The sequence below is a fragment of the Pongo pygmaeus genome, chromosome 15 (genome assembly GCF_028885625.2).
Source record: "Pongo pygmaeus isolate AG05252 chromosome 15, NHGRI_mPonPyg2-v2.0_pri, whole genome shotgun sequence".
NCBI lineage: Eukaryota > Metazoa > Chordata > Mammalia > Primates > Hominidae > Pongo > Pongo pygmaeus.
Window position 1 is genome coordinate 62,421,353 of NC_072388.2, and position 18,287 is coordinate 62,439,639.

The following is an 18,287-nucleotide window of genomic DNA, read 5'->3' on the forward strand; positions in this document are numbered from 1 at the left end:
ATTCCTCCTTTCATGATTTTTCTTTAATTAATTTCATATTTTTTAGAGATGAGATATTGCTATGTTGCTCAGGCTGAAGTGCAGTGGTTATTACAGGTGCAATCACATCACACCACAACCTTGAACTCCAGGCCTCCAGCGATCCTCCGATCTCAGCCTCCTGAGTAGCTGGGACTATAGTCTTGCACCACATGCCCAGCCCCTTCATAAATAATTTTAATAGAATCAATTAAAGGCTTACATAATCATTGTAATTCCTAGAATATCAAATATCAGACCTACAGCACTGGAGTAGGTAGTTGTTAAGTTCTTGAGAGCTTCTCCTGAATTTGTAAATCTCACAGACGTCTATGAAATCAAATCTGTAGCAGCATAAAAAATAGTTCTCTAGAAGCTCAACTAGAAGCTGTCTTAAAATTCATATATGCCCAGTTATCTGCCTTTACTTGTCTTTATATAATAAAGGCCTCATTTATTATTTATTTATTTATTATTTATTTTTTGAGATGGAATTTTGCTCTTGTTGCCCAGGCTGGAGTACAATGGCGCCATCTTGGCTCACCGCAACCTCTGCCTCCCGGGTTCAAACTATTCTCCCGCCTCAGCCTCCCCAGTAGCTAGGATTACAGGCATGCGCCACCACGCCGGGCTAATTTTTTTTTTGTATTTTTAGTAGAGACGAGGTTTCTCCTTGTTGGTCAGGCTGATCCCCAACTCCCGACCTCAGGTGATCCGTCCGCCTAGGCCTCCCTAAGTGCTAGGATTACAGGCGTGAGCCACTGCACCCGGCCTATAATAGCCTCTTTCTTTTTGACCTTTCAATACTCACATGAATGCCTCTTATTAGTAGATGTGCCAGACTAAACTGGATAGGAAAGAGGTTCTGAGAAATGCAGTTCCTAGATTCTCTGCAACGCAAAGAAACCCTTAAAATGGGGGTGTTTGTGATGCCAAGTTGACAATAAACAATTTGGCTTAAAAAAGGCATTTGATCCAATGTCACATTTGGGGCTACAAACTTTTCTTCAGCATCTTCATCACAGAAAACAGTTCAAATAAAATTTAGCAGTAAAATACAAAGCAAAAAAACAACTACAACCTGACGATCTGTTAGTGTAATTCAACTAGAATACCAAATTCCAAACCAAAAAGCTGTTATTTGAATTATTATTATTATTATTTTGAGACGGAGTCTCGCTCTGTCGCCCAGGCTGGAGTGCAGTGGTGCGATCTCAGCTCACTGCAACCTCCGCCTCCCGGGTTCAAGCAATTCGTCTGCCTCAGTCTTCTGAGTAGCTGGGATTACAGTTGGGACTACAGTTGGGACTACAGGCGTGCGCCACCAAGCCCGGCTAATTTTTTTTTTTTTTTTTTTTTTTTAGTAGAGACGGGGTTTCACCATATTGGCCAGGCTGGTCTTGAACTCCTGACTTTGTGATTCGCCCACCTTGACCTTCCAAAGTGCTGGGATTACAGGCGTGAGCCACCGCGCCTGGCCTCAATTATTTTTAGTGCAATTTTCTCTTGAAATACTTAGGAGGGGTGCTTGACTCATGCCTGTAATCCTACTACTTTGGAAGGCCTAGGCAGGTGGATTGCTTGAGATCAGGAGTTTGAGACTAGCCTTGGCAACATGTTGAAACCGTCTCTACAAAAAATACAAAAATTATCTGGGCATGGTGATGCCTGCCTGTAAATGATGTCACTGCACTCCAGCCTGAATGACAGAGTAAAACACTGTCTTAAAAGAAGGAAGGAAGGAAGGAAGGAAGGAAGGAAGGAAAATACTTGGCTTTGGTTTTCTTTGTAATCCAGCTGGTAAGAGGCAGTTGAAAGCAAATATGTATGTAATATGTATTTATTTCTTTTTTCTTTTCTTTTTTTTTTTTTTTTTGAGACAGAGTCTCACTCTGTCGCCCAGGCTGGAGTGCAGTGGTGCGATCTCGGCTCACTGCAAGCTCCGCCTCCTGGGTTTATGCCATTCTCCTGCCTCAGCCTCCCAGGTAGCTGGGACTACAGGCACCCGCCACCACACCCGGCTAATTTTTTTGTATTTTTTTTAGTAGAGACGGGGTTTCACCATGTTAGCCAGGATGGTCTGGATCTCCTGAGCTCGTGATCCGCCCGCCTTGGCCTCCCAAAGTGCCAGGATTACAGGCATGAGCCACCGTGCCCGGCCTATTTATTTCATTTCTTATTTCTCTATTGGTCTATTTTCATGCGGACCAGTCTGCTAGTACAATAATGGTGAAATAACAGTGGACCAACTAACATTTATACTGTTGCTTTCAATAACTTATTGAGGAAGTCACCTAATAAAGTTGGATGAACATGTTACTGCTTTAGAGCAATGGCTGAACTTCCAGATATTGTTGTTGTTGTTGTTGTTTGGTTTTGTTTTGAGACAATGTCTCTCCCTGTCACCCAGGCTGGAGCGCAGTGGTGTGATCACGGTGCTCTACAGCCTCAACCTCCCAGGTCAAGTGATCCAACCACCTCAGTCTCTTGAGTAGCTGGAACCACAGATGTACACCACTATACTTGGCTAGTTTTTTTGTTTTTTGTAGAGATGGGGTCTCACTATATTTCCCAGGCTTGTCGTCTCAAACTCCTGAGCTCAAGCAATCTGCCTGCATTGGCCTTCCAAAGTGCTGGAATTACATGTGTGATCCACTGCACCCAGCCCTGAACTTCAAGTTTTTTAAAGGAAGGTAGGGTTTTCCAGTGATCATATATATATATATATGTATATATATATATATATTTTTTTTTTTTTTTTTTTTTTTTGAGACAGAGTCTCTCTCTGTCACCTAGGCTGGAGTGCAGTGGCACAATCTTAGCTCATTGCAACCTCCACCTGCCAGGTTCAAGCAATTCTCCTGCCTTGGCCTCCCCCATAGCTGGGATTATAAGCACACACCACCATGCCCAGCTAATTTTTTGTATTATTAGTAGAGATGGGGTTTCACCATGCTGGGCAGACTGGTCTCGAACTCCTGACCTTGTGATCCGCCCACCTCGGCCTCCCAAAGTGCTGGGATTACAGGCATGAGCCACCGCGCCTGGCCTTTTATTTATTTATTTATTTTTTCTGAGACGGAGTCTTGCTCTGTTGCCCAGACTGGAGTCCAGTGGTGCGATCTCAGCTCACTGCAACCTCCGCCTCCCTGGTTCAAGTGATTCTCCTGCATCAGCCTCCCAAATAGCTGGGACTACAGGCACATGCTGCCATGCCTGGCTAGTTTTTGTAATTTTAGTAGAGACAGAGTTTCAGCATGTTGGTCAGGCTGGTCTCGAACTCTTGACCTTGTGATATGCCCACCTCCACCTCCCAAAGTGCTGGGATTACTGGCGTGAGCCACTGTGCCCGGCAGTGATCAGATCTTTAAAGAGAAAACAAATTAATAGTATAAACTCATAAAAGTAGTATCAGAGAAGAAAAAAGAGGCAAATTTTAAGTAAATAAAAATAGCAACAAATACAAAAACAAAAAATAATACCTAGGTGCCACTGTCCAATAGAATATGCAATCTAATAATTTCCACAGCTCAAGATCATGTTATCTTTGTTTTTGTTTTTGGGACAGGATCTGGCTCTGTCACCCAGGCTGGAGTGCAGTGGCATGATCTCAGCTGCCTGCAACCTCTGCCTCCTGGGCTTAAGCCATCCTCCCACCTTAGCCTCCCAAATAGCTGGGGCTACAGGTGTGCACCACCACACCAGGCTAATTTTTGTGCATATATATATATATATATATAGAGAGAGAGAGAGAGAGAGAGAGAGAGAGAGACAGAGAGAGACGGGGTTTTGCTGTTTTGCCCAGGCTGGTCTCAAACTCCTGGGGTCAAGCGATCTGCCTGCCTTCGCCTCCCAAAGTGCTAGGATTACAGGCGTGAGCCACTGTGCCCCGCCAAGATAACATTATCTACATCAGAGTTACCTTTAATTCTTGCTATTTTGTAGACCTTGTTTTCAGCTTATTTCTGAATTTTCTCACTTAGAGAGCAAGGGAGCAGTGATGCGCAGGTGTGTATACAGAAATACAGGCTCACTAATTAGGCAAGGACATGAGTTGTTGGGGCCACTTGAGACCAGTTGGGGAAAGAGTTTGAGGCTCAGTGGTAATTGTGGTGGTAGTTGGACTAATGCAGTGTTGAAAGTGAGTTCACCAGAGGTACAAGATTTTCTCCTGGTCAGGCACATTGGCTCACACCTGTAAACCAACACTTTGGGAGGCTGAAGCAGGAGGATCACTTGAGCCCAGGAGTTCGAGGTTGCAGTGAGGTAATTGTGCCACTGTACTCCAGCCTGGGCAACAGAATGAGACTCTGTCTAAAAAAAAAAAAAGAGAATCATAGGCAAAGAAACAGACCCTCTTCCATTGGATGTTGTTGAATGTGGACATGATCACTGGCACTGTTACAGTCATCTTATTAACTTGAAGGTAATTAGCTGACAAGCTGAAGATTTGCAGAACAAAAAAATGGAGACCTGGGTGGGGTGGCAGTCATCTGTAGTCCCAACTGGAAAGCTGAAGTGGGAAGATCCCCCAGGCCCAGGAGTTGAAGACCAGCCTGGGCAACACAGTGAGACCCCATCTCCCCAAAAAGAAAAAAGGTAAGAATTTGGATTCTTGTTCACAACCAACCCTGGAAATGTCCTACTTCTGAACTTATGTGAGGTAATTTTTTTTGTTGTTTTTTTGAGATGGAGTCTCACTCAGCATTGCCCAGGCTGGAGTGCAACGGTGCGATCTTGGCTCACTGCAACCCCTACCTCCCAGGTTCAAGTGATTCTCTTGCCTCAGTCTCCTGAGTAGCTGGGATTACAGGTGCCTGCCACCACACCAAACTAATTTTTGTATTTTTAGTAGAGACGGGCTTTTGCCATGTTGGGCAGGCTGGTCTCAAACTCCTGACCTCAGGTGATCCACCTGCCTCAGCCTCACACAGTGCTGGGATTACAGGCATGAGCCACCGTGCCTCGCCGGAATTTTAAAATTTTATGTAGGAATAAGGTCTCACTATATTGCCCAGGCTGGTCACGAACTCCTGAACTCAAGTGATCCTCCTATTTCAACCTCCCAAAGTGGTGGGATTACAGAAGTGAGCCACTTAGTCTGGCCACATTTGTATGTTTTCTGTGTGCCTATTACTAGCTCCCAAACACACCAATATTCATTCAAAGTGACTTTCTTTTCAAATTTCTTCTCTTTCTCCCTCTGTCTTCCTCCCTTTTTCCTTTTTTCTTCCTTTCTTTCTTTTTTTTTTTGAGATAGTGTCTTACTCTGTTGCCAAGGCTGGAGTGCAGTGGCACCATCTCGGCTCACTGCAACCTCCGCCTCCCAGATTCAAGCGATTCTCCTGCCTCAACCTCCCGAGTAGCTGGGATTACAGGTGTGCGCCACCACGCCTGGCTAATTTTTGTGTTTTTAGTAGAGACAGGGTTTCATCATGTCGGCCAGGCTGGTCTTGAACTCCCAACCTCAAACGATCCGCCCAACTCCCTCCGTTTTATTTCTATACCCACTCCCATTCCCTTCTCCCCCATGCCAGGTAACCATTCTATGGTGTTAATATATAAAATTGTTATGAGTTCTTGCATAAAGTGAACTGTTAGTTGTAATATTTTAATTAATATAAATGGTTTTCCCCACACATGCATTCTTACTGCTTTCACTGGGTACTGTTTTTTATGATTGAGCCATGTGGCTAAGTGTACATCTTGTCTGTGGTTTTTAACTATTGTTACTTCATTGTGTACATCCACCACATTTTTACCTTTCTCCAGGTGTAGATATCCAGGTTGTCTCCGACCCCATGATGTCAAAAATAATTCCCAATAATGGACCTTTATGAAAATCTCTTTAGGATATTACACCAAGCAGTGCAATTGCTAGGTCAGAGAGTACATGAACACTTAGGTATGTTCTTGCTCTCCAGAATAGGCGCATCCATTTACACTTTTTTTTTTTTTTTTTTGAGATGGAGTCTCACTCTGTCGTCCAGGCTGGAGTGCAATGGCGCAATCTCGGCTCACTGCAAGCTCCGCCTCCCGGGTTCAAGCGATTCTCCTGCCTCAGCCTCCCGAGTAGCTGGGACTACAGGCACCTGCCACCACGCCCAGCTAATTTTTGTATTTTTAAAGTAGAGATAGTGTTTCACCATATTGGCTAGGCTGGTCTCGAACTCCTGACCTTGTGATCAACCGCCCTCGGCCTCCCAAAGTGCTGGGATTACAGGCGTGAGCCACCGCGCCCAGCTGTTTACACTTTCATCAGTGGTGCAAGAGGGTTTCTTCAGGCCCACATGCCTTCAACATTTGGTGTCATTCAATTTTACAATTTTTGTAACTCTAAATAGTATAAAGTGGACATTTTAAATTTTCATTTCCTTATTTTATCTGTTGAGACAGGGTCTCACTTTATTGCCCAGGCTGGCTTGCAGTGGCTCAATCATGGCTCACCACGGCCTCAACACCCTGGAGTTCAGCAATTCTCCCACCCCAGCCTCCTGAGTAGCTGGGACTACAGACACACACCACTATGTCCGGCTAATTTTTGTGTTTTTTGTAGAGATGCGGTTTTAACATGTTGCCCAGGCTGGTCTTGAACTCAAGCAATCCGCCCAACTTGGCCTCCCAAAGTGCATGAATTATAGGCATGAGCCACCACACACAGCCTCTCCAACACTTTCTTCTATTATAGTTTCAACCTTTTGCCATTTAATATATCTGGAGTATAGCTTTGTGTTATGAAGGGATCTAACTTCGGCTGGGCACAGTGGCTCATGCCTGTAATCCTAGCATTTTGGGAGGCTGAAGCAGGTGGATCACTTGAGATCAGGAGTTCAAGACCAGCCTGGCCAACATGGCAAAACCTCGTCTTTACCAAAAATACAAAAATTAGGCCGGGTGCGGTGACTCACACCTGTAATCCCAGCACTTCGGGAGCCTGAGGTGGGTGGATCACCTGAGGTCAGGAGTTCAAGACCAGCCTGACCAACATGGTGAAACCCCATCTCTACTAAAAATACAAAAATTAGCTGGGCACGATGGCAGGCACCTGTAATCCCAGCTACTCGGGAGGCTGAGGCAGGAGAATCGCTTGAACCCAGGAAGCGGAGGTTGCAGTGAGCCGAGACTGCAACATTGCACTCCAGCCTGGGCAACAATAGCAAATTTCTGTCTCAAAATACGGAAACAAAAACAAGAAAAACAAAAATTAGCTGGACGTGGTGGCAAGCACCTATAATCCCAGCTATTCGGGAGGCTGAGGCAGGAGAATTGCTTGAACCCGGTGGGGGCGGAGGTTGCAATGAGCCGAGGTCATGCCACTTCACTCCAGCCTGGGTGAAAGAGCAAAACTCCGTCTCAAAAAAAAAAAAGAAAAGAAAAAGGAAAAGTAAAGAAAAAGAAAAAGAAAAAAGAGAAGGGATTTAGTTTCATTTTTCTCTAGCAAGCCAGTATTCTCAACACCATGTAATAAAAACTCTTCCTTTTTCATGGTGTCATCTTTGTAAATATTAAATTGCCATATATCCGTGGGTTGTCTCTGGACTCTATTCATTTGCATTATTCTTAGGCCATGTCACAGTTTTTACTACTATGATTTTGTAGAATGTCTTAGTATCTGGTAGGGAAAATAATCTCTTTTTTTCGGGGGACGGAGTTTCGCTCTTGTCGCCCAGGCTGGAGTGCAATGGAGCGATCTTGGCTCACTGCAATCCCCGCCTCCTGGGTTCAAGCGATTCTCCTGCCTCAGCCTCCTGAGTAGCTGGGATTACGGGCGTGTGCCACCACGCCCAGCTAATTTTTGTATGTTTAGTAGAAGCAGGGTTTCACCTTGTAGGTCAGGCTGGTCTCCACCTCCTGACCTCAGGTGATCCACCAGGCTCGGCCTTTCAAACTGCTGGGATTACAGGCATGAGCCACCGTGCCTGGCCCTTCCATACAAATTTTAAAGTAAGCTTGAGTTCATCAAGAAATCCAACTGGAATTTTTATTGGGATTAATGTAATCTGCTTTTTCACATTAAATTTAGAATGTTCACTTTTATAATATTATCATCTCATTGGAAGCACAGAATGTTCCTTAGGTTATTTTCCATGTCTTCTTTAGAGTTTTAAAGCTTTCTTCAAATAGACCTTGCGTAACCTTGGTTAATTCCTTGATATTTTACATTTTTATACCTATTGTGAAATGATATGCTTTGGATTTTCATTGGCTGATCTTATTTATACTGGCGACCTTGCCGAATCGATTGTTGAATTTTTTAGGTAGATATCATTTGCAAAGGAGAGGTTTTGTTTTCTCTTCTCTTCCAATCCTTACATGCTGTAATTGTTTTTCTTTCCTTATAATATTAATTAGGATCCATACTACTATAAGCCTCCCCAGTGAGTGGTGGTCTCAAAAGGAACGCATTTAATCTAACATTTCTCCACTAAGTATAATGTTTACTGTAGGTTTCGGTTTTTGTTTTGAGACACAGTCTCACTCTGTCACCTAGGCTGGAATGCAGTGGTGAGATCATGGCTCACTGTAGCCTCCCACCTGAGCCTCCCAAGTAACTGGGACTACAGGAACATGCCACCACACCTGGCTAACTTTTTGTATATCTATTTTTAATTTTTGTAGTGATGGGATTTTGCCATGTTGCCTAGGCTGGTCTCAAATTCCTGGGCTGAAGCACTCTGCCTGCCTCGGCCTTCTAAAGTGCTGGGATTACAGGTGTGAGCCAGCACACCCGGTCCCTACTGTAGGTTTTTATTATATAAACTTTCACCAGGTTTAAGTACTGTATTGCTAACTTAGCCAGGTGTGGTGGTGCACACCTGTAGTCCCAGCTACTCGGGAGACTGAGGCAGGAGAATTGCTTGAACCTGGGAGGTAGAGGTTGCAGTGAGCCGAGATTGCACCACTGCACTCCAGTCTGGGCAACAGAGCGAGACCCTGTCACACACACACACACACACACACAAACAAACATACACATACGCACATATTCTATTGCTAACTTGATGTTTATATTTTTCATAAATAGTTGTGAAGCTTTCCCATGTTTTTCCGTGTCAATTAAGAAAATCTTGGCTGGGTGTGGCAGCTCACACCTGTAATCCTAGCACTTTGGGAGACTGAGGTGGACGGATCACCTGAGGTCAGGAGTTTAAGACCAGCTGGCCAACATGGCGATACCCCGTCTCTACTAACAATACAAAAAAATTAGCTGGGCATGGTGGTGGGTGCCTGTAATCCCAGTTACTCGGGAGGCTGAGGCAGGAGAATCGCATGAACCTGGGAGGCAGCAGAGGTTGCAGTGAGCCGAGATTGCACCATTGCACTCCAGCCTGAGCAAAAAGAGTGAAACTCAGTCTCAAAAAAAAAAAAGATAATCTTGATTTTTTTCCCTTTGTCCGTTACAGTAATGTGAATACATATTGATAAGCAAAATGGAACTATTTTCATTTTTATCTGGTTTGGGATCAACATTACATTAGCCTTATAAGTTATTCAGATAGCTTCCCTGGCTTTTGTTTCCTATTTGGTATTTTTTTTGTTTTTGGTAACAGCTTTTACTGAGATAGAATTCACATACTATACAATTCATGTATTTAAAGTGTACAATTCAATGGTTGCTAGTGTATTCATAATTGTGTAACTATCATCACAGTCCCTTTTAGTACCCCCCAAAGAAATCTCAAACCCTTTAGCTGTCACCCACCAATCATCCCATCCTTCCCCCTCCTTCCAGCCCAAGGTAACCTCTGACACATGTTCTTTCCCTATAGATTTCACTATTTTGGCCATTTCATATAAAGGGAATGGTTCAATATATAGGCTTTTGTGGCTTTTACTTAGCATGTTTTCAGGATTCATCCAAGTTGTAGCATGTATTAATATCAGTATTTTGGGGCCGGGTGTGGTGACTCAAGCCTGTAATCCCAGCACTTTGGGAGGTCGAGGCGGGTGGATCACTTGAGGTCAGGAGTTTGAGAGCAGCTTAGCCAACATGGTGAGACCTCATATATACTAAAAATACAAAAATTAGCCAGGCGTGGTGGCTGGCACCTGTAATCCCAGCTACTTGGAGCCTGAGGTAGGAGAATCGCTTGAACCTGGGAGATGGAGGTTGCAGTGAGCCGAGATCACACCACTGCACTTCAGCCTGGGTGACAAAGTGAGGCTCTGTCTCAAAAAAAAAAAAAAAAAAAAAAAAGCATTCATTTTTATGGCTGAATAATATTCCACTGAATGGATATACCACATTGTTTGTTTTGTTCTGTTTTTTCACAGCAAATTTTCATACTGTTGTTTCACATTCTCACAGCCCTCAGCACAGGCCACATCCCAGCCCAGCTCTGGGACTTTAGTTCAGGGCTCAGAACCTCTGGTCTCGGCTGATCGAAAACCTCCTTTCACCCTGTGGCAGTAGGTGGACCTTGGCTCTGCTCGTCCCTACTCAGAGCTCAGGGCAGTGCCCTGTACAGCCACCCCACTTCCATGAAGGCCTCCACGCAGCAGTCAATATCTTCCTCATTGTGCAATGCTGAGATCTGTACTCGGATCCGGGCCTTGCCCTTGGAGACCACGGGGTAGCTGAACCCAATGACAAAGATACCTCTCTTCAGTATGTCATCTGCCATGCGAGGTCAGCTGGGCATCACCCAGCATCACAGGGCGGATGGGGTGACCGGCTCCTGAGACAGTGAATCCAGCAGCTTTCATCTTACTACAGAACCACTGGGTCCTGGCAGCCATAGACTGGACGATGGTGTTGCTCTCCATGAGCAGATCTAGGGCCTTGGAGGCACAGCCAACAACAGCAGGTGGCAGACTGTTGGAGAAGAAGTAGGGCGTGGCAGCAGCAGGGACACCAGGGGCCCAGGCCCTGTTGCATAGCCCCTTGATTCTCCACCCAGGGCCTTCCCCAGGGTGGAGTTGATGATGGTGACCTGACCCATCACGCCCAGCATCTCATCTGTGCCGTGTCCTGTGAGTTCCAGGAAGCCAGTGGCATGGCATTCATCCACAAAGACCAGGGCGCCATATCTAGAGGCGAGGCGGCAGATCTTCTGCAGGGGCACGATGTCGCCATCCATGGAAAAGGCCCCATTGGTGGCCACCAGGCACAGCCGATGCTTCTGGGCCTCCTGCAGCCTGGCTTCTAGGTCGGCCACGTCCAGGTGGCGATAGCGGTACTTGTGGGCCTTGCACAGGCAGATGCCGTGGATGATGGAGGCACAGTTCAGCTCGTCCGACAGGACTGCGTCCTCAGGTGTCAGCAGGGCCTCAAAGAGGCAGGCGTTGGCGTCACAACAGCTGGGATAGAGGATGGCATCCTCCCGCTGGTGGAAGCGGGCTATTTTTGCTTCTAGATTCTCCTGGATGCTTTGGGTTCCACGGATGAAGCGGACCGAGCTAAGGCCAGCTCCAAAGAGCCTGCAGACCTGCCTGAATCACCTCGGGGTGGCTGCTCAGGCCCAGGTAGTTGTTGGCACGTAAGTTGAGGATTCCTCCGGAGACGCCGCCCACGTGGATGTGCGGCCCCTGAAGGGACGTGATGACCCGCTCACTCTTCCAGGTGCCAGCTCCGCGGATCCCTTCCAGCTCCCCCTCCAGAATGCCGCGCAGCTGGGGCAGCACTGACGGCGCGCTGCGGCCGCAGGGCACCCCGGAGAGTGCGGTGGGCCAGGGGTTTCCAGCCCACATTGCTCCTACCTGCCCAGAGAGCACCTGCCTGCCCAAAAGCCGTGCGCACCGCCATTGGTTATCCATTCATCTACTGATGAACACTTGGATTGTTTCCACCTTTTGGCTAGTATGAATGTTACTGTGAACACTCATGTACAAGTTCTTGTGTGGACATATGTTTTCAATTCTTCTGGGCATATACCTAGGAGTGGAACTGCCTGGTCAAATGGCAGCTGTACAACTGCCTGAGGAACTTCTGGACTGTTTTCCAAAGCAGCTCCACCATTTTACATTCCCACCAGCAGTGTATAAAGATTCTAATTTCTTCAGAAGACACAATTTTTATTAATATTATAGCCATCCTAATGGGTGTAAAGTGTTCTGGTTTGCATTTCTTTGCTAATGATAGAGTACCTTTGCATGTGCATACTGGCCATTTGTATATCTTCTTTGGAGAAACGTCTATCCAGATCCTTTAATCAATTTAAAAATTGGGTTGTCTTTTCAATACTGAGTTGTAAGATTTCTCCATATGTTCTGGACACAAGTTCCTTACCTATGATTTGCCAACATTTTCTCTATGGGTTAGTGCAATTACTTTTGCACCAACCTATCTTTTTGAGGGTCTCTTTTAATTGGTGAGTTAAATCCACTTATACTATTTACACTGTTCTCCACATGGTCAAATGCATTGGGTAACCTATAAGTTCAATTTTCTCCCTGGACATCTCCCTCCTGATATCCTCTGTCCTGCTCCAGTCTGGACTGAATATAGTGCTGCAAAGCTGTTATCTTGCCACAATGCTAGGTTGGTTCCCTGATTTTTGCTATCTCTGTTCTTCCTTGATTTACTTCCTTAATTTCTGTGGAGTGTATCCTTCAGCAGCCTTTGAAAAAAATGGCATGAAGAGTAAAGTTTGAGATTTTGTATGTGCAATGTTTTGTTTTCTTTTGTTTTGTTTTGAGATAGAGTCTCACTCTTGTTGTCTAGGCTGGAGTGCAATGGTGCACAATTTTGGCTCACTGCAACCTCTGCCTCCCAGGCTGAAGCAATTCTCCTGCCTCAGCCTCCCAAGTAGCTGAGATTACAGGTGTGTGCCACCATGCCTAACTAATTTTTGTATTTTTGGTAGAGACGGGGTTTCACCATGTTGGCCAGGCTGGTCTTGAACTCCTGACCTCAGGTAATCCGCCTGCCTCGGCCTCCGAAGGTGCTGGGATTACAGGCGTGAGCCACCGCACCCAGCCAACCCACAATGTTTTTAACTTCACGCCTGAAGATAGCCTGACTGGTCATAGAACTACTATTTCCTGGGTTTAGCCAGTGAGAGTTTGGTTACAAATGGATACTTTGTTACCTATATCAATTTGGTTCCTGAGGTTCAGAGAACAACTAGGAAATATTCATTTGACAAGGGATATCTCAAAAAATTTATCATCTATTTGCTGCATGAGTTTGGAGAGCTGTAAATTCAAATAGGTAGGAATCTGTCCTGAGAACTCTGAAGGCATTGATCCACCATCTTTTGTCATCCGGATCTGCTAATGAGTCTAACACAACTGTAAATCTGTTCCTAAGTGATTTTTTTTTTTCCAGGCACTTGCAGGATTTTCTATTTATTCTGGGGGTTCTGAAACTTCACAGTGCTATGCCTTGATGTGGATATTTTTCATTCATTACACTTGACACTCTGCTGTGCCTTTCAATCTAAAGATTGAACTTCTGGAATAGCCACTATATTAGTCCATTTTCACACTCTATAAATAACTGTCCAAGACTGGGTAATTTATAAAAGAAAGAGAGTTTAATTGACTCAAGAGTTCAGCATGGCCAGGGAGGCCTCAAGAAACTTACAATCATGGGGGAAGGCAAAGGGGAAGCAAAGCACCTTCTTCACAAGGCTTCAGGAGAAAGAGTGAGGAATTAAAGGGGCAGAGTCCTTTATAAAACCATCAGATCTTGTGAGAACTCACCCACTATCAGGAGAACAGCATAGGAGAAACCACCCCCATGATCCAATCACCTCCCACCAGGTCTCTCCCTAGACATGTGGGGATTATGGGGATTACAATTCGAGATGAAATTTCGGTGAGGACACAGACAAACCATACCAACCGTTTATGTTATTTCTAATAACCCACTGCCATTTCTTTAACTTTTTTCACTTTCTAAAACTGTTAGTCTGGTTTTAGACCCCTGTATTTATCTTCTGTGGCTTTCATCTTTTCTGTCTCTTTCAGTTCTACTTTCAGGAATATTTTCTCACCCGCATCTTCCAACACTATTAATTACTTTTGAATTTTAAATATTTTTAATTTTAAAAAGCCCTATTGTTTTGATAGTTTCACTTCCAATTGTTTTATGAATGCGATTTCCCCAGATATCTTTCAAACTAATTTTTTTATTCACTACACAGCACTGTCTTATAGTTTAAAGATGCTGAAAAACACAATTTTTAACGCTTATGTAGTCCTCCATCAAAACATCAATGTACTGAAGATTTTAAGCAGCATGAGGCATCACCACGTTTTTGTTTCTTCCCCCTCATTTCCCCGCCCCTACCAGATCTGTTTTTGATGTTTAGCCTAGAAGTAGCAAGAAGGATGAACTGAAGCAGATTAGAGATCGAGCTGGTAATCCAGGTGAGAAATAATGAAAGTCTTCTCTGGGGTAGCAGTGGTGAGGTAAAGGCAAAAGGATAGCTGACAGACGTTAGGAGGTGAAATGGCACAGGCCTTGGTGAAAAACTGGTTAGGAGAAGAGGGAAGAGAAAAGTCCAGGTTATCCTCAGATTTATGGTTTGGACAACAGGAAGAATAGCAATTTCTCCAAGTTGAGTCCTAGTATAAATATTTTCATTTTTGTATTTCACTTTGAGTCTCAATTTACCAAGATAACTTCCTTTCAATCAGCAAAACACCTGCTTACTACTTACTAACAATATTAAAGATGCAAATATTTACTAAATATTTTCATTTTACATAGATGCCTATCATTTTATTTCTTAAAAAGTTTAATTCTATTTACTCATTAAAATACTTACATTTAAATACTCCAACATAATACATTAGGTGTATTAAACATATAGATGCTCCTCAGATGAAGAATATAGTCTGATCTGGTTTTATACACAACAAAGACAATTTAAAATGTAAAAAACTGGGCCTAAAAAATGCAGCCAACCACCTGTTTTATTAAGTTTTACCAAGTATCTCCTTCTAAAAAGTCCTTATCAGAGCTATTTCTTTAAAGCCAACATTTACTACATTAACAGATGGGTTCTTTAAATGAGAAATTTTACTTTCAACTCACTGATTTTATACTTAGAGGCTTTAAAATTTTTTAGAATATGTGAAGACCGGAATTAAACCATTCTCACCATATTTTTCCAGGACTGTTTGCTAACTGGCTTGTTTTTACATAAAGCTTTAAACATGTCTACCATGGGTAGTAAACAAGAAGGACTATTTGAAACTATAAAACCTACCAAACAAAGTGCCAAATGCATTATCACTGCTTTTTCCTTCTTTTATAAGAATCATTACTATGAACTCGTACTCGTTGGTGCACAGAGGATGCTATTTTCATACTCTCTTTCTTTGTAAAGGTCTTCTCTATAGCTCCAGGTTTCCAAAGTAACAACTGTGCATCTTCTCCTCCAGTCAACAAAGAATCATCTTGCACATTCCAACAGAAAGAACGGACTGTAGCAGCATGCCCTCCCTGAAGGCTAGTCACATGGGTCAGTCCTGACATGCTGCAGTTCATCAAATGAATCCTTCCTTTGTTTGTTCCTCCAATAACATGCAATGTGTCTGTCTTTTCATGATATAGGCCACCAATCAAATAGTCCAAAGCATCTTCTTTCATGTTAACTACTTCTCTGACATCCTGGATGTTCAAACGTGTAACTGGTTCATCAGTATCCAGATGATTAAGATCCCACCAATAAAATCCTTCATCATGTGTCATGCAGTAAATCTGTTTATAACCTTTCCCAGACCAACCAATACAGCTTACTGATGAAATTGAGTTACAGGTTGTAACCAGTGCATCCTCCTCATTATCAATATTAATATCAAATACATTTACCAGGCCATCAGATGAACCTGAGACTACCATGTTGGGATTGCTGGGATGGAAACGTACTTGAGTGACATCATCACTATGTGTCTCTGAATATGCACCAAGTGGGTCTTTAGTTGTAGATAAATCCTGAGAATTCATCCTTGCATCCCAAAACACCAACAATGCATCATCATCAACTTTTTCTGTACCAGCACAAATAATATGATCATTACAATTAATATCAAAACTGATAAAAATATTGGAAGGGTAACCCTTGAAGAGCTGAACAGGTTTTTCTCTGGCTACTCGAGCATCCCAACATTTTACAGTGCCATCAGTACATGCTGAATATACACTGTCACAGGAATTTGCAAATCTGACTCCATTAAGAAGTCCAGGATATCCACTAAATTCTCGTAGTACACTTAACCTTTCTTTATCATATATTCTGATTGATCCATTAGAACATAAAACAGCAACCAAGTTTTCCTTTCCTGCTTGGACAGTCTTTGATGTGTCTATACCAAGAAGGTAAGTGGGCTCTTTGGTTCCTAAGGAACATTTAACAATGTGCAGATTAGCAAATTGTTCCTCAATCTTTTCCATATCAACAGCAGCATCCAAGGATAGTAAAACTCTGTAAAAAAAAATAATAATAAAAATAAAAATTAATGCTTAACAATGGAGATACATAAAAAAATTTAACTTGAAGTTTCTCTAAAATTGCAATTAAATCAAGAACATTTTCCTCTGAGGGCTGGCATGAATCAATCAATCAACAGAAATGTATTCTAATACTATAATAATTTCCTTCCTATGACGTAACTAAAACTCAGTTGCCTTCTAATTCAATCACTCTTTAATACTGAATTTACTGCCAGGAGTGGTAGCTCACACCTGTAATCTCAACACTTTGGGAGGCTGAGGTAGGAGGACTGCTTGAGGCCAGGCATTAGAGACCAGCCTGAGCAACATGGGGAGACCCCCCCCCATCTCTTCAAAAAATAAATTAGCAGGGCATGGTGGCCTATGCCTATAGTCCTAGCTACTCAGGAGGCTGAGGTAGGAGGATTGCTTGAGACCAGGAAGTTGAGACTACAGTGATCCATGATCATGTCGCTGTCCTTCAGCCTGGGGAATAAAGTGAGATCCTGCCTCAAAAAAGAAAAAAAATGCTGAATTTACTATATATATTTTACGCTAGTAAGAGAATAAAAAACATGTACATACGCCACCCAGTAGTTCCTTTTAGCTCAAACCCAATTACTGGTTCTACTCAAGTCATCTTCAGGATTGGCAAGGATCTCCACTTTGGAATAATCTTCTGGCCCCAGCTGCCTTACACAACTTTAGAATTTAAACACAGATATGTAGGCAAAAAAAAAAAAAAAAAAAGGTTTCCCAAAAATATTCATGCCTTAATCCCTGGAATCTGTGAATATGTTAGGTTACAAAGGAAAACTGAAGTTGTACATGGAATTAAGGTTGCTAATCAGCCTAATTTAAGGCTAACCTTAAAATAGGGAGATTATCCTAGATTATGTTATCACCGTGGCCCAATATGATAACAAGTGTCTTTAAAAGTGGAAAAGGGAGGCAGAAGAGTCAGAGGAAGAGGTTCCCACAGAGGAAAGGCAAAGACACAGAGAGATACAATGGTGCTGGTTTTGAAGACAGAGGCTGAGGGTGGCCTCTAGAAACTAAAAAGCAAGAAAAGATTTTCCTCTAAGCCTCCAAATGGAAATGCAGCCCTGTTGACATCTTAATTTTAGCCCAGTGACATCCATTTTGGACTTCAGACCTCCAGAACCATTAAGATAATAAACTTATGTTATTTCAAACAACTAAGTTTGCAGTAATTTGTTATAGCAGCAATAGGAAACGAATACAACAGAGGTTCCCAGTATAGAATCCCGGAGAAGTGCTTCTAAGGAAGTAGCAGCTTGTGATGGTAGAAGTGGGATTTGAACCTAGGCATTCTGGCTTCAGGCTTCACGGACTGTGCTCTAAACCACCATACTAGATTGCCTCTCCAGGGTGGGCTGTATGTAGGACAAGTTCAAGGCCAGAAAAACATGCATGCCTAGTAACACTATAATAAATTCTTGACACTAGAGCAGGGTACGAGTCTGAGGAGGAGGAAGTCATGGCAGGACAAGCGTTTAAGTTTCTTCCACTCTTTGACCGAGTATTGGTTGAAAGGAGTGCTGTTGAAACTGTAACCAAAAGAGCCATTATGCTTCCAGAAAAATCTCAAGGAAAAGTATTGCAAGCAACAGTAGTCGCTGTTGGATCAGGTTCTAAAGGAAAGGGTGGAGAGATTCAACCAGTCAGTGTGAAAGTTGGAGATAAAGTTCTTCTCCCGTAATATGGAGGCACCAAAGTAGTTCTAGATGACAAGGATTATTTCCTATTTAGAGATGGTGACATTCTTGGAAAGCACGTAGACTGAAGTAAGTCACTATTGAAATGGCATCAACATGAAGCTCTCCATTCCACTGAAGTTCTGAAATCTTTCATCATGTAA

At 43.3% G+C, this 18,287-nt stretch overlaps 2 protein-coding genes and 2 pseudogenes across 4 annotated transcripts in view; 2 read left to right on the forward strand and 2 right to left on the reverse strand.

Annotated features, from left to right (window-relative positions):
- The window catches only part of LOC129012346 (uncharacterized), a 56,377-nt gene extending 45,930 nt beyond the window's left edge, over nucleotides 1–10,447 (forward strand). Inside the window, exon 3 of the mRNA XM_054447985.2 lies at nucleotides 10,294–10,447. The gene's annotated coding sequence lies outside the window, so the exon portion shown is untranslated. The remainder of the gene's footprint in view (nucleotides 1–10,293) is intronic.
- On the reverse strand, nucleotides 10,314–12,010 carry LOC129013304 (2-amino-3-ketobutyrate coenzyme A ligase, mitochondrial-like; annotated as a pseudogene).
- Nucleotides 12,011–13,474: 1,464 nt separating this feature from the next.
- Nucleotides 13,475–18,287, reverse strand: part of WDR89 (WD repeat domain 89) — a 47,074-nt gene continuing 42,261 nt past the window's right edge. For all 3 annotated transcript variants that reach the window (XM_054449813.2, XM_054449814.2, XM_063651670.1), the window contains exon 2: nucleotides 13,475–16,397. In XM_054449813.2, coding sequence (XP_054305788.2) covers nucleotides 15,203–16,397 — 1,195 coding nt within the window. In that variant the 3' untranslated portion in view covers nucleotides 13,475–15,202. The remainder of the gene's footprint in view (nucleotides 16,398–18,287) is intronic.
- Nucleotides 17,907–18,212, forward strand: LOC129013306 (10 kDa heat shock protein, mitochondrial-like; annotated as a pseudogene).